The sequence below is a fragment of the Pristis pectinata genome, chromosome 8 (assembly GCF_009764475.1).
Source record: "Pristis pectinata isolate sPriPec2 chromosome 8, sPriPec2.1.pri, whole genome shotgun sequence".
Lineage (NCBI taxonomy): Eukaryota > Metazoa > Chordata > Chondrichthyes > Rhinopristiformes > Pristidae > Pristis > Pristis pectinata.
The window spans coordinates 74,896,277-74,912,870 of NC_067412.1; the positions used below are offsets into that span (position 1 = coordinate 74,896,277).

At 40.8% G+C, this 16,594-nt stretch overlaps 1 protein-coding gene across 4 annotated transcripts in view; it reads right to left on the reverse strand.

The window, feature by feature from the left end:
• The window catches only part of nlgn3a (neuroligin 3a), a 177,869-nt gene that overhangs the window by 118,942 nt on the left and 42,333 nt on the right, over positions 1-16,594 (reverse strand). For all 4 annotated transcript variants that reach the window (XM_052020866.1, XM_052020865.1, XM_052020864.1 and 1 more), the window contains exon 2: positions 2,892-3,643. In XM_052020866.1, coding sequence (XP_051876826.1) covers positions 2,892-3,384 — 493 coding nt within the window. In that variant the 5' untranslated portion in view covers positions 3,385-3,643. The remainder of the gene's footprint in view (positions 1-2,891; positions 3,644-16,594) is intronic.

The following is a 16,594-nucleotide window of genomic DNA, read 5'->3' on the forward strand; positions in this document are numbered from 1 at the left end:
CTCGGTACACAGGTTGGCGCACCCGTCCATCAGATCGACTGTCTGACTAGTCGCCAGCAGGTTCGTTTGGCACGGCCTGCGCAAGCAGGTCAGTGAGTGGGCCAAGACTTGTCCGCACTGCCAGACATCAAAAATCCAACGACACAGCAAGGTCCCACCGCAGCAGTTCGAGCTTACCCGTAGAAGGTTCGACCACATTCACGTGACCCTGGTCGGTCCCCTGCCCTGTTTCAAGAGGGGCGTGGTACCTCCTTACCATCGTGGACCACTTCACGAGGTGGCCAGAGGCAACCCCCCCCTCAGACATCACAACTGATTCCTGCGCTCGGGTGCTGCTCACAACTTGGGTCTCGCGTTTTGGTGTTCTGGCCCACATCACTCCGGACAGAGGCGCTCAATTTACCTCCAGCCTATGCTCTGCATTAGTGAGCATGCTAGGAACGCAGCTGCACACCACCAGGGCCTACCACCCTCAGTCAAACGGGTTGGTAGGGCGTTTCCACTGCCAGCTGAAATCAGCCCTGATGGCCTGCCTCACAGGTCCTAACAGGGTCGACGAACTGCCTTGGGTCCTGCTCGGCATACGCACTGCCCCCAAGGAGGATCTCCATGCTTCGTCAGCTGAACTTGTGTACGGTGCGCCCCGGGTCGTCCCAGGGGAGTTCATACCTCCCCTTAGGGGGCCAGAGGAACATCCTGCGGCGGTCCTGGGAAGGCTGCGTGAGAGGCTCGGCAGCCTGGCACCGATTCCCACTTCGCAACATGGTCAGTCTCCATCAGGTGTGCCCAAGGAACTCCGAGACTGTAAGTTCGTTTTCGTTCGCAGGGGCACACCATGGGCACCATTACAGCGACCAAACGAGGGGCCGTTCCAGGTTGTCAGAAATAATGGGTCCACCTTTATTTTGGACATTGGGGGCAAGGAAGAAGTCTTCATGATGGACCACCTCAAACCAGCCCATTTGGACCTGCAACAACCAGTTGAGGTCCCGACACCGCGATGCAGAGGCCGACCACCCAAGCAACGGCTAGCGCAGCCCGTGAACTTTGGGGACCGTATCGCCGGTTCTGGGGGGGGGTTTGTGTAGCGACTCACTGTCCGAGCAAGCGAATCGGCTCGGCGGTCGGGGCGCGCATCGTCGCAACGGCGAGACCCAAGACGGCGCTGGGCCTTCGTCTTCCCCGATCGATGGGGGAGAAGCCGCGCGCGCGAAAAGTTGATGACGTAGCGCGTACGTCATTTCAGAGTTCGGAGGGCAGGATCCGCGCTCCTTAAAAGGCCCACAGAAGGCGCAAAAATAAACCAGTCTTTTTCAACAGTTCACAGGCTCACGTCTTTATTTTCACATCGCGGTAGCAGCCGCTACATCGTCATCATTTAACTTTCCCAATATCCCCCTGCATAGCTGTTGCTAAAGGCTTTCAGGAAATCCATATACATTTCTCACATACATTGAGATGTTAGTTATATCCTCAAAAATTGTTCTTGGAGTTTGTGGAGTATGAATCTTTTTCTGAAATACAGGCTGGTTGATTCTAGTAGTTTTTTCAATTTTGATATTTTTTAATTTTAGGCTTAAAGATTCTAAAATTTTCCACATTACATATGCTAAGTTACAAGTTCCTGAATTAGTAGGCTTCCTTGTGATACAATGGACATTCTCTAGTTCTCTGGCACACACCCACGCTCAATAGAACCCTGATGCATACAAACTTCATCACATCTGTCTATCAAGTTAACAGTGGTTCCAATGGTAATTAACGATTACCTCCTCATTCAATCCAACCTTGTCCCTGCAATTACTAGTCTTGGATGGAATCGGAATGTAGCTTATGACATTTTGGAAAAGGTGGTAAAATGTCCACAGCACAAGTTGAAACACCAATCAGGTATCATCAGAATGAACTGAATGAGAAATGGAAATGTTATGCAGATGCATCTGAAGTTTTCTGAGTCTGGATAAAATGGATTTGGAGGGGTTTAACATCTCTGAACAGCACTTGAACAGTGCTGATATAATTCACACTGATACGTAGAAAGTGTTAGCAAGTGGGACAAATACCAATCCATTGACACCTATGTTTATCCCAAAGTTAATACATTACAACATTCACAGTTGCATTTGGGAGAACATCCCTGGCCATAGTGAGGTCTGTCTCTCAGCAAATATTTAGCACTGAGCCCGAAACTTCAAGAAGATATTTTTGCTGAAAATGTTTACAATATCAAACTGAGTATTACTGGGTTAGATCCCACTATCTGATTAACTGGCATTGGTCATGGAATATTCACAATAATTTATGGATAGTTGATGCTAACTCTTAGGTAATTTGCTTTGATTGATGGATAATCTATTTTGATTCTTGGGTAATTGTCTTATGGTCTTAGCGAATGAACCATCTGCCCCCTTCACATTATAAAGCCAAAGGAGTGAATTGAAGTAAAAGCCAAATGACAGTCCAGTCCTCTGGATCTGGGAGTGATCTTGCATCAGACATTCAGTCACAATCCAATCATGTCCTGGGAGAATATTTCTGCAATCCCCCTTCACAAACCTTCCCTCCCACTTCTACCCTCATATATTACAGTGTGAATCCCAAACTCTGAGGATTAATCCTGCGGGCAATGCACCTGGCTTCAGATTTTCTGCAGTGACAATTAACTTTTGGCTGTCAAACTGTGCCAAAGAAACAAAAGAGGAACCATAACAGTGCTGGAGATAGTAAGAAATGGAAAGATCAAGGCAAGGAGAAGCCCAACATGAGCCACATGACATCAGCATGCAGGAGTAGGTAACAGGGAACCACTTCATGCTAAATAGCAACACACAGACAAAACAACAACAAAGAACCTGACAAAAGAAGCATTGGTTTGTCCCCCACTGACTCACCATCCTCTGTGGGGACAAAGATGTTTAGATACAAGCAGTCTTCATTTTGATCCTGGATGTAAGTTGCAACTATATCCAAATTAGCCGTGAACCAGATTGGTAACATGATTTCTGGTACCATTCCATGAATGTTCTGCGGGCAGACAGGGGCAAAGTGAGTAACATTGCGTATCCCAGACCAGGAAGGCGGAGGTTCAGGTGGCTGGAACCTTTTCTCCCCAATAGGAGCAGCAGCATATGGAACTCCCAGGTACTGATCCACAGGCCCAAGAATCTCACTCGGCAAGGGAATTCGAATCCCCCGCAGTTTTCCATAATGCGTATTCACAGTTGGGTAATTGATCTGACCTTCCAACACTATGACCCTGATGGCAAAGCTAAATATCCAGAGAGCAGCACTGTAGTCTACATTTAAGCAAATGGTGGGCACACGTTGCAAAAGTGATGCAGGACAACTCCATCTTGAGTAAAGAAGCATTGTACACAATGACATCACCAGATTCTCACCAGGGCAAGCTCCAAAAACCCTTGGTGTCGTTCTATACCAGTAATAAATCCAAAGCTCAGAGTGGGTGCTTCTTCTCTTGGTACACTATTTGCTGTTCTGCTAGCAATCCACAGGAGACAGACACAGCCAAGTAACCATCCTGCAGCTGAATCACGGTCCCGTAGTTTCAGATCTGCAAGGTGCACTTCTCATTATCCAAATAATTCTTCTTTTTCCACTTCCATTTCTGCTTTCAAGCCAATGCCTGTAATGAAGAGAAGCAAATTGTGAATACAGACATGAGGCTCTGTCTTAAAAAAAGGAACACAGGAAAATGGCAAATGAATAAACCACATTAACTCCTCAGTCCAGGGGTGCTGTGTTATTCATTAAGAAGAACAAGACAAATTGTCTATCTGGCTTGTATTTCAAACTGCAATATATGGTGAGCTTGTAAGCTATCACAAAAATTTCTCCCTCTATGCTCATGAAATGCACTGGTGAAACTCACAGCATTTAAGACCTGGCATAAGTCCCAAACCCATATCAGAAAATGACAATTGATCTACTTTGCTTTTAATTATTTTGAATATCTTCAGCATTGAGAAACTGCAAATGGAATCCAAAGACAAAAAAAAATGTCGCTTATCTGAGACTTGGCAGCATGCTGCTGCTCTGCCTTGGATGGGTAAATTGGGCAAGTTTACTTCCGATTCCCAAAATTTCAGTATGAGCAGTCTAGGTTGCAGAACAATGAATAAGGATTCAATTTTGCCGTATTCATTCTCATGTAGCAAGGCCCCGGGAATTTTCAAGTCCAAACTATTTAAAAATCTAATATATTACTAAAACGTAAAAATGTGAAATAGCACGTTGAGACTGAAATTAAACTGTAATTATTTTCATGCAAAAGCAAGCTAGTCTATATGACAAAATTACTGAAACTGATACAGGAAATTGCAACAAAAACACCAATAAAAATTTTCTGATTTGGATGGAGTTTACATCTGAATGATTAGAAACATATTTGCAGTGACATGAATAGAAATGATTTACTTTGACCCAACTTTCTAAGGTCAAAACATTATCATAATTAAACATAGCAATAGATGGAGATTTGGATACGTGATGGAAGTGGAACATTACATATGATTGAAGTGAAAGGAATGGAGACAATTAATGGAAGGATTGACTACTGTGTCACAGTATGCACTGTGACTTGACAGTGAGGAAGTTGAGTCAAGCTGCAAATGACTGTAGCTATCATCAAATATGATAACCAGATACTGTATGACAGCTACCATTATCCTTGCAGCAGATGCCATTGTTCTACATGTGGGTCTCTGAGGACAGGACTTTGCATAGATTGTTACCAATTATATCAACAAGTAGATATACCACTTCTTCCTTTCAATCAATGATGATGTTGCCAATCATTGTGACTTGCTAAGCATTGGCAGTGGATCATTGTGGACATGTTTTATGTAGTTCCAGTGAAAGAATGATAAGCTATTGTATTATTTCTAGGTCTTGAATTTTTCAGTTCTAACTGATAAATCTGACAAAATACCCACAGAGGCCTATTTGGAAAAATCTTTTTTTTTCCACGAATACAATTCTGTCCCAGCATTAGATGTCAATAATGGAGAATTGACACTTTCAAAATGTGCATATAGACCACTGATCAATCCTTTCTGGGGATGCAGTGGTGAGTGTGGCCCAGCACTAGTGATATGCAGTGTGGAGAAAAATGAAAAGAAAGCCTGAGGAAGAGGGGAATGTCATTGATTAATTTGTTTGGACAATGGTGCAATTGGGGACCAGTCTTCATTCATTTCCACCTGCCTTCTAACTTGACACCAACCTTTCTTTTTTGCTTTCCTTTCCTATTCCCCTTTCTTTGTCTCTGTGCTTGCTGAAAACCCATTACATCTGTTGAAAGATCACCCCTGCTTTAACTCTGAACATTATTTTTATTCCTGACTCCAAAGATGCTGCCTGAGTTGCTCAACGTTTTCTGTTTAAACATTTGCCTTGTCTCGAGATGGAACTGTGTGAGTGCCAGTGACTGTGCAAACACCAGTAACTTTGCACCCCAACTTTCTTGCAATGTGTTAATAACCATTCTTCTTTCAAACACATCAAATAGAATAACTGAACTAAAACTTTTAGAATCTATGAGAGCAAAAATATAAAATGAAGAAAAAGAATTAAAGACAGCTGTAGTTAAAGATGATGCTCTGATTACTTGTGATAACTGTTTCCATTACGCATGATAAGTACATAGCATTGCTTGGATTGTTGCAGCCCAATTTGGCACGGTTGGTGTCAAATTAGCACTGCACACAATTTGCTGTCTTTGGCTGTCTATTCTGCACACACCCAGTGTATGCATGAAGTGTAAATCTTACTTAGTTCTCCAGTTTGCCATGTAGTGTGAATAACACCATAAATTGAACTCCTGACTTATGATTGAAATTGAATGCCAATTGTCATTCATAACAACAAAGAAAATTGGTGCCACACAGCGCTACTTAGCTTCCAAGTGTTTGGTGATGATTTAGGGATAAATTAAGACACTTTAACACACTTGGAGAATGTATTAAACTTAAAATAATTCCCCAGATTCCTTTGAAAGCATTTGGATGGGCAGGTAAAGCACTGATCATCAAAAATTCAGGGTAGACTTCATCCTCTCTTGTATGCATCAAATATAGAATGCAGTAACATATACAGTATGTTGAATTCCATCTCAGATTGCTTTGGTTAATATCAGTTTCAGAAGCAGAATTAAACATATTTTTGCATAAATAAGAGAACAAACACCCACCTTTCTACCTTCATCATTGAACACTCAGATAACCATGTTAAAACATAACATCACAAATGATACCATGAAATTATTGTATTTTCATAAAAACCCATCTGGTTCACTAAAGTCCTTCAGAGAAGGAGATTTGCTACCCTTACCTAGTCTGGCCAGTGTGAGGCTCCAGACCCACTAATGTGGTTGACCCTTAAATGCTTTCTTAGTTCAGGGCAATTAACAATAGATGCCAGTATCATCATAAACATCCTGTGAACCCAATAAATAAAAATGCCTTTGCAGTGATTGTGTACGGTGAGAGATTCAAACCCATGGTCTGGAGTCAGATGTGAGAGTGGTACTAGCGAGCCATGCTGGCAGTTATCCAGCAATTTCCTGAAAGAAGATCAAGCCATTACTAAGTTAGTTCTCCTGAGGCAGCAGTAAGTATGAAAGCAGACAAGACAGCTCTCTCAGTGCTTAGGTCCACAAAGATTATTTTCTCCACTGAAAAAGTCTAAGGCAACAAGTGTAACTGCTAGAAATTTTGAACTCTCCTTATTTCGAGAGCTTCTGCTGCAAATCTTTTCAGAGCTGTCACACACACCAAAGTCAACTGCTTCATTCTAAATACATTCATTATGGTGCTTCAAATACAGGCAGTGCAGTCTTTCAACTGAGCCACTTTCTGATGTACATCCTGTACCACTATGCCCAGTGCTGGAACACAACTTCGAAACTCAGCAATATCTTTTTATTAAATAGTAGGCCCTTGCATTATAGTTTCCCAGGTTCCTTAATAAGAAATAAAACAGAAAATGCTGAAAATACTCAACAGGTCAGGCGAAGGGTCCTTGACCTGACACTCTGTTTCTCTTCCTACAGATGCAGCCTCACCTGTTGAGTATTTCCAGCATTTTTTATTTTTGTTTTAGATTTCCACCATCTACATTCCTTCGGATTTTTATTTCCTTATGAAGACATTTTTCTTTCTGCATCGCTGACTTGGCATGTTATACTCCCACTCTTCTATGCCACTTCCATGAATCATCTCAAACAATCTCCTCTACCTGGCCATAGGCCCTAGAGTGGGTGTCTGTGTTGTCACTTACTGAGAAGAAAAGAAAAGGCGTTATATGTATGCAGGACTGGGTAAAATGGCAGTGCTAATTTCTGTACTTCAAATTTGAGTGTTGATTGTCAGAGGGTTCAGCTAGAATTTGCTCCACCCACAGTGTCACAGAATGACACAACTATATGGGAGTGGTTTGTGGAGGAATGATAAAGCTTCCTTTGATATGACAATACCAGTCTAACAGGTGGAAGCTTCTTCTGCATATTTAGAAGCAGATAGAGAAGTGTTGCACATAATTGGGGATTGGCTTCTCTGCATAATTATGGTGCTACTGGCAGGTTCTTGACCTGCTGGTAGTCAGGCGTTTATAAAACTTTTAGATTTTCATGTGGTTAAGACCTCCTTGTGCTGACAACTTGGGACCTCATGTGTCTTTGTCCTATGCTCTTACTTTCTTCTTCCCAGGGTCCAGTTATTGGCATGAGCATTTGACTGAATTGTTCTTCCAAGATAATATGTTCTAAGAAAAAAGTTACTGTAGAGGTATTGCAAGCCAGAAGACAGTTTTTCAGTAGGTGACCAAGAGGATTGATGAGACCAGGGCAATAGACATAGTCTACATGGATTTTAACAAGGCCTTTGACAAAGTCCCACATGGCAGCCTGGTCCAGAAGATTAGAACACATGGGATCCAGGGTGACCTCACAAACTGAATACAAAATTGGCTTGGTGGTAGAAGATAAAGGATGGTAATGGAGGGTTTTTGTCAGTTGGATGCCTGTGTTCAGTGGTGTGCCGGAGGGATCAGTGCTGGGTCCTCTGTTGTTTGCCATATGTATTAATGATTTGGATGAGAATGTAAGTGGCGTGATTAGTAAGTTTGCAGATGACATCAAAATTGGTGGCATAGCAGATAGCGAAGAAGCTTGTCGAAAGTTACAACAGGATAAAGATCAACTCGGGAAGTGGGCAAGAGGATGACAGATGGAATTTAACTCAGACAAGTGCAAAGTGATGCATTTTGCAAAGTTAAACCAGGGTAGGACATACACAGTGAACGGCAAGGCCCTGTGGAGTGTGGTTGAACTGAGAAACCTAGGGGTACAAGTACATAGTTCCCTGAAAGTGGTGACAAGGTAGACAGAGGGGCGAGGAAGGCATATGCATGCTTGCCTTCATTGGTTGAGGCAGTGAGTATAATAACTGAGATGTCATGTTAGCCTGTATTTGGGGTATCGTTTGCAGTTCTGGTCGCCACACTATAGGAAGGATGTGATTAAGCTAGAGAGGGTATGGAAAAGGTTCACAAGTACATTGCCTTGATTGGAGGGCTTCAGTTATAAGGAGCGATTGGATAGGCTTAGTCTGTTTTCCCTGGAGCGAAGGAGGCTGAGAGGTGACATGACAGAGGTATATAAAATTATGAGAGGCTTAGATAGGGTAGATAGGCAGTATCTGTTTCCCCTAGTAGAGGTGTCTAAAACTAGAGGGCATAGGTTTAGCATGAGAGGGAGGAGGTTTAAAGGGTATCTGAGGAGTAAATTTTTCACATAAAGAGTGGTTGGTAGGTGGAATGAACTGCCAAAGTAGGTGGTGGAGGCAGGAGCAGTAACACATTTAAGAGACATCTGGCAGGTACTTCAATGAGCAAGGCATAGAGGAATGTGGAATTAATGCAGGCAAGTGGGATTAGTATAGATAGGCATGATGGTTGGCATAGACGTGTTGGCCGAAGGGCCTGTTCCTACTCTATACGATTCTATGAACCATCCAGCTGCTTAGACTTCTAAAATACAACAAATTTCACACTGGCAGACACTATTTTAATGAAAATTCCTTTTTACAAAAGAAACTGTGCCAGTTAATATGACCATGAAAAGCCATTGTCGAGCAATTGAGCTGTAAGGTTAATCAGGGCACTTAACCTCAGTATATCATATTTATCATTCCACCAATTGAAAAAAGCCCTGCCAGCTGATCATCATTCACATTTGCATTTCTGGTCACACCAGCTGGGAAACATCAACCATTTATGCAAATCTTGACAATTCCATTGGAAATAATGATGGGAATTTGACTCCTCATATTTCAGGTGCCAGATCTTTTCCATCCAGACAGGATCTTGTTTTAATGTCTCATTCCAAAAAACAGCTCCTATAACAATGCACGTGTTTTAATTCCATAAACCAGGATAAAACTTCACACCTATTTATGCTACTGATCACATTCCAATCCAGATTATCAAACTAAAAAATTAGATAATTCTAATCCATGATCTTTCTGATTCTGTGCCATTGATTCTGAAGCAGATAAGGTTATGTTGGATCAGAGTCACTGAATTAAGATGCCTACCATCTTAATTACTGATTGTTAATACAAGTCCTGGGAACCTGGGGCTGCCATAAAAAGCTACAATAAAGTCCATGAAAAAAAGAGTGATAAATCACTCACTTGACTCTGACACATTTTCTATCAGACAGCTATATGTAGTAATACGAGGAACATGAAATTAATAAATAATTGTCAACAAACTTTCTCCCAATGTCGCATCCAGTTTTTTTATAGCAGATTAAAGGAGGAGCAGCTCAATTTAACAGCTGTGCCTCTTTGGTGAAGAGCAAGACCGCAAATCATGGATTATATCATTAATCTCTGACTCCTGGGCATTGAACAACCTGTAATTAATAAGACCGTGGTGGATGCTAGGTAGGTTGACATGCTGATTTATTATGCATTGTGGCAATGGTTACATTCATGTTCCTGAAATCATGTTTGCTTGATATTTGCCAGTGATGACACAGGAGTAGCAGACACGTGATAGGGAATCTCCATCAAGCATGGCCAGCTTAGTTAACGGATGGCATTTGTAGCAATACTTCTCTCACCTGCAGGCTACAGAGAGAATCCTTTGGAGATTAATAGCAGCTGCTAACAACAAACAATCCTTTACAACTGAGCAGGAAGGACTCAGTTATAAACCTGTAGTGGCAGGGTGTGAGGAAGTAGCTGGGATATTGGAAGGTGGGTTTAGGACTGAACCCCAACCTCAATCATGAGCTCAGGAAGGAAGCAGAGATTACAGAATTAAAAAGGTTTCCACATGAATGGGGTAAAATCTTTACCCATCTACAGAACAAAAAACCTTCCAAGAAAAACTATGTGAATTATTGTTTGCGCTTTAACAAGAAAATATTTTTGGTTTGTGGCCACTGTTAAGAATACAGCTAGAGAGTTCCCTTTTGTGCAGATGCAATATTTAACTGCTTTAGTATTACCGCAGCAAAGCAGAAATTTGACTGTTTAACTCCAATATGCTCAGCTACAACTTCAAGAGCCACTTTCAGCCATTTTAAAATGTATGTGAAATCAGCACTAGATTATGACAAACAGTTTTGGAGGACAGAAAACAGAGGCAAAGCCACTTCAATGGTCCAAGACTTGAGTGAATGGAGCAGAGATATACATGGAAAAGAGGGGAAGATTTCAGAAATGCCTGGCTCAGTAGGTTTGGTATGAAAGTATCTAAAAGATGACTGGAGTCTCTGCAACTCACAGGTCAGAGAAGGGTATAATCAGAATAATAGTAGTTTTGAAAAACAAATAAGATTAGCTTTAAGGATTATTATCTATTCTCTGTCCCCTTACAAATAAGTATCAGGATGACCTAAATCTCATCTATTTCTGTCACATCAGACAGAAAAGTATTTTTATCACTGCATTGCTGAGAGAAGCATAGGCCCTCAAGGCATCAACCTGCTCTGGTAGAGTGGTTGCATTCCAGGAAGGTTAATTTTAGAATTAAAGGAATCAGACATGCCAAAGATCATTCCCCAGGAGCAAATTGGGTACAATAGAAGACACACTCCATTTGGAGCCATTCAGTTAATTGTGAGGTAAAAATAGGAAAGCAATCAGAGGACAGAAAAGATTGTAGTGAATTTATACAGGGTGCACACAAAGGTCAACTAAAAAAGGAAGAGGCAAGGAAGCAAGGGGTGCACATAAATACAAGCTGAAGTAGCTGTATAAGAAAATTAAGAAAAAGAATGTAATTGTAAAATGGATGTTATGAGGTCTGCTTTTGATGAGATGATTTCCCAATGTTCTCCATATTTAATAGATCAGCTAAAAGATAACAAGCTGCTTATCAATACACAGACCTGAAACAATAGTATTATAGAAGTATAGGATCTTCCATAGACTGGATTAAACTGGAAAAAGTTGTTACGAATCATTGATTCATGGAGAGCTATAGCACAGAAACTAGTTCTCCAGCTCACTTAGTCCATGCTGACCATCAAGCACCCATTGTTACACTAATCCTACATTCACCCATTTTCATCTCCCCACATTCCTGTCAATTACCCCCAGATTCTACCACTCATTTAGGCACACAAGGTGCAACTTACATTGATCAATTAACCTACCAACCTACCTATTTTTAAGATGTGCAAGGAAGCCAGAGCACCCAGAGGAAACCCACACAGTCACAGGGAGAATGTGCAAACTCCACATAGACATTACTGGAGGTTAGCATTGTACCTGGGTCACTGGAGCTGTGAGGTAGCAGCACTGTGCCGCAAGAATTACAGATCTGGAAAATCAAGAGAAGATTTGGATACGAGTGTTGAGGACTGAAGTGAGGTTGCTAAACTAGTAAGAAAGGAAGAAAGCATGAAATAATACACAAAGAAAGAACTTCCATTTTCAGAAGGCTTTTTATGATACTTATGGAGCCAAAAGTATTGCCAACTGCCAAATGTGATCAAATTTGTTAGATTAAAGTTCAAGTTCTCTGTCCCTTTCTAAGTAACAAGTGATTTTGATTTAAGGTGACTGTTGGTGGGATAGAGGGAGGAGGGCAGAGAGCAGCTGTGAGCTGAATGTCTGAGTTGTCAGGAGATTGCAGTAGTTTAAACATTTTAGTCAGGAAGAAGGAATCTCATATGCAATGTTGCAGAACATTGTAAGACAGATTGTCTATGGAGTACATAGTACTCATTTTATTTGCATCAATAATGCATAAAAACAGCTATGTGCATGTTTTAATGCATTTGGGCCCATTTCCAGTAGAGGTCATCACGATCACAAAACTGGACCACGGCTGTCATTCTACCAGCACATTTGCATGTGTTATGACATCATCATCATGCATGCCACTCATTTGTTCCATTCCAATACAGAAAGTGTACCCAAAATTCACAACCTGTTAGCTTCATTTTGACTCATAGTCCTAAAAGTAGCAAACCCTACAACAAGTTGGCATTCATGCATGAATTGGTATCCCTTCTGAAACATCAGTATTTTGGCCAAATATTCTGCCACAATTATTTCTATGTGTTGCAATCTTCATCACAGGCATCACTGAAGTAGATTGTAACATCTTTGCTTTATACACCTCTGTGAAAGTTTCTACATCCAATGATCCTATCATGATCCTGTATTTCACAGCATAGGCAGGGGCAATGGGTCAGACAATCTTCCAAGGGTTCACCAATCCCACTGCAAAGCACTTTTTCTCCTTATCTCCATGGTACCCTTTCTATTACTGCACTGTGGCTTCCATGAAGAGTGTATTTTAAGACCCTGAATCACTTCCCAGTGGTCAGAGTGGGAACGATGCAGCAGCTACAAGTTCTGTACAGTGCTGCCATCAGAAAACATGCAGCAGGGGCTTAATGAAGCAAAAAGAATACAAACCATCCTAAAGATTCTTTAAAGGTGAACTTCATCAATTTAGTGAAATTTGGCGGCATTCGTAATGGGTGAAACCCAACTTCTGGGCATGTAAATCCAGAATATTAGTTGAAAATAAATTTTCAGTGTCAGTCAAGGAGCCACAAATCAAACCAGTAAATGGCAAATTTAGAAATGATAAAGCATTCTTTCTCCACCTAATCATTCATAATGTGGTAAAAATCACAAAATTGGTGGAGTGACATTTATAGCAATCAAGTAATAATGCATAGGAGAACTTAAGGAGGAATTGAATGATGCAGAAATAAAATGTAGCGTTCTTTTGAATGGATGAATTATGACTGGCTGAACTGCCCCCTCATCAAAATTGTTTTGCGCTTGTTAATGTTTTGAATGTCAAGGATATTTTGTGCAATAATCATTTAGTGAAAGTACATTTGGTTTGTTATGTGCACCGGATGATATCTAGCAAGTAATCTACTTTGTTTTGCCATTGTTCTAGCCATATACACATAACTTTGCAATATGACACAACCTATTCATTCCCCTGGTGCTGTTGGTGCTCTCTGCCCTCTGTAATCTCTCATGACTTCTATTTGCAAAATAAAGCATTAATCAGGAGATTGCAAAAGTACATGGTGGAAGACTAAGGGAGTATAGCCTTAATTCCTTCAATAAGTTGACCCAGCAACAATTGAAATGCAATACAGAGTGAGAGCAGATAGTACCAAAGCTGGAGGCACCAGCATACTTACAGCCATCCTTCATTATAAATGTGTCAAATAATTCTGCACAGCTGAATGTCAGTGGCACACTGACATTCTGCCATGCCATTATAAATACTTTGCAATATAATTGAGGCTGCAATATGTTTCCATCAGAATTTTTTGCTTCATTGGAAACCTTGAGTAAGATAAATAGAGTTTGGGTTAGCACCCATCAAAATATTTTGCTACTAATCTCAGTAAATATTCTCCAAGCTGCCTCATTTTAGGAATTGTGGCTGCCCCATCTGTGCAGGGAACTTGCCTCATGGGAAAAATGAAAGTAGATGCTACTAGTATCAGGGAAAAGGCAGATCAAAGTCAGGCACCACTAATAGGCTGATTTTTAAAAAAATTCTAATTATTAACATTATTTACACTCACCATCGGAATGAAATTTTTCAATGCTTTTCAAAGCATCAATGCTTCCTGCATTCTGTGTTTTAATAGCATTAACAACAGGACATATACAATATGTACTTTAGCACAATTTGCTATTAAAATACAACTAGCGTTATTAAGGAAATGCAATCATGTTTCACTGTCATAACTCTGAGACATGGCTGTTGGCTGCAATGAAGCCACAAAACAGCTACTAACACAATACACAATTTGCATAATCTGGAGTAATTTACGTTAAAAATCTTGGATTAAATTCTAACACTCTGCTCTCTTTTGTTTACATAAATTGAGGAATGAAAAGTAGTTCCTCCACATGCCCACCAGTTAACTGAGAGCCCAGAGCACTCGATGAAACGAGTATCAACTCCACTATTTTACATTGTGTTAGACAAAATGGAGGATGCAGTTAGAGAAATAGGGGGAGCATAACGTGAGTCACAAAACACAGGTGAGAAACAGAGGGTGTGATTGACTGACCAAATTTATCAGAACTGCTATGCACAGAACCACACACAGCTTCAGCACCTGGAGATTCAGACCCAGCAAAATCTCTTTGTGAAGAAAGAGTAAAAACTGAGCACAAACAGCCACATGAGTCGCTTGTCCAAATGAAAATCATACTACCTTTGCAATTGTAGTGGGAACATTAACTTCACTATTCCAGCCTTGAAACATGAGCTACCTGCTATTCAAGGCTGCAGTAAAGCTCTCATTATTGACCAAACCTCAGGTATGGGGAGGTAATGAAAACTATCCCACAAGGTGTTTTCTTAGAGGGTCTCCATATACTTGCTCAGCAAGTTCAGACAATATTATGGCAAAGATCTATTAATACCACAGATGTCTCTGTTCAGCTTACAGACAGATCAGGATAGAGTTGACAGCGTATTTTCCTGCAGGGGTTTATGGATATTGACAAGGACTAGATGAATGGTTCCCTTAGACCATCATGCTTCCTCATGCAAGAGACAGTCAAAGTACCAAAAAGCATTCAGCAAGTGTCAGCTACAGCAATCATCAGCATAATTGCCTCAAGCAGGGCCTTCTTTGCTCATAGCCCATGTAACGCAAGCAGTGTTAATACTCCTCAGCCAATAAGAAAATGTGCTTCTTTCATCTTGAAATGACAGAGCAACAATTCAGAAGAGTCATAACACAGGATTTGTGTCTGAAGAAAAACTCTGTTCTTTCTATTTAACAAGCTATGTTTCATTACTGATTTTATCTCCATGCTCACAACTAGAGGTGTGGACCGCAGCCGTGCTAAACAATTGGTTTAATGCTCTTTCTTCCCAACACAATCCATGAGAAATTTATTGATTACCAGTCAGGCTAAAAATATTTATTTTCCTTAGTTTCTGGGGAAATGACTACAATGCCTCCCTCTTCAGCATGTTAACAATCTTTGGTCTAGTGAGCTGACTTAAAAATATATGAGAACACCTTTTACATATTTTTATCCCTAAATTCTTTCCATGAAAATAAATCATAAATCCTGAAATGTGGCTACCATAATCACCAATAATCAATCAATTCTCTTTGAATGAAAAGCAGGTGATATTATGTCCCCATGGTGGTGATGCTCTATGCTAATGTTACACTTACACTTTCAACATCCAATGTTTTGTTGGTTGTACAAGGAAGCCACAAAATGGCTCCTAACATGATACATTACATGAGGTGGTATCCTTAGGATGAGATGCGAAACCAAGGCCCAACCTTTGCTGGATGTAAAAAATCCTACGGCATTTTCAAAAATGTACAGAGATAATTTTCCTAAAACAGTGTCAATAAAATAGTAATTGAACGGAGAAGAACTACAGGTATTGGACATCTTTCCCAGTTCTGATGATGGATCATTGACCTGAAATGTTAACACTGTTCCTCTCTCCATTGATATTGCCTGACCTGCTGATCATTTCCAACAGTTTCTATTTTAATTCTGCAGAACATATTTGTTGTTCATAGGACCCAGCTCTGGGATTCCTTCAATGCAGCAGTATTCAAAAAGTACTTCATTAGCTGCAAAGCATTTTAGGATGTCACCAGTTTATAAATGTTAATGCAAGTCTTTCTCTATACATGGAGCATAACAAATGACATGCAAACTGTCACAAGGGTAAATACTGTTTATATGAATTGTGACAACACATACTTGCCAAAGAAAAGGGGCGCTTTGTAATTGTGTCAAAGCATGCCACAATATTTTGGAGGGAACGGAACTCACTATATACACTACTCCACTTATTTAACCAGCAGCTTATGTAACCAGCACTGTTGACAATAAATCAACCTGTTGTTGGCCCGCACTGGTTTTAACAGGCTGGATGCGGAATGGATGTTTTCTCTCGTGGGAGAATCCAGAACGAGGGGTCATTGTTTTAAAATAGGGGTTGCCAATTAAAACAGATGTGAGAACTTTTTTTCTCTATTGAAAGGTTGCATCTTTGGAACTGTTCCTCAAAGAGCAGC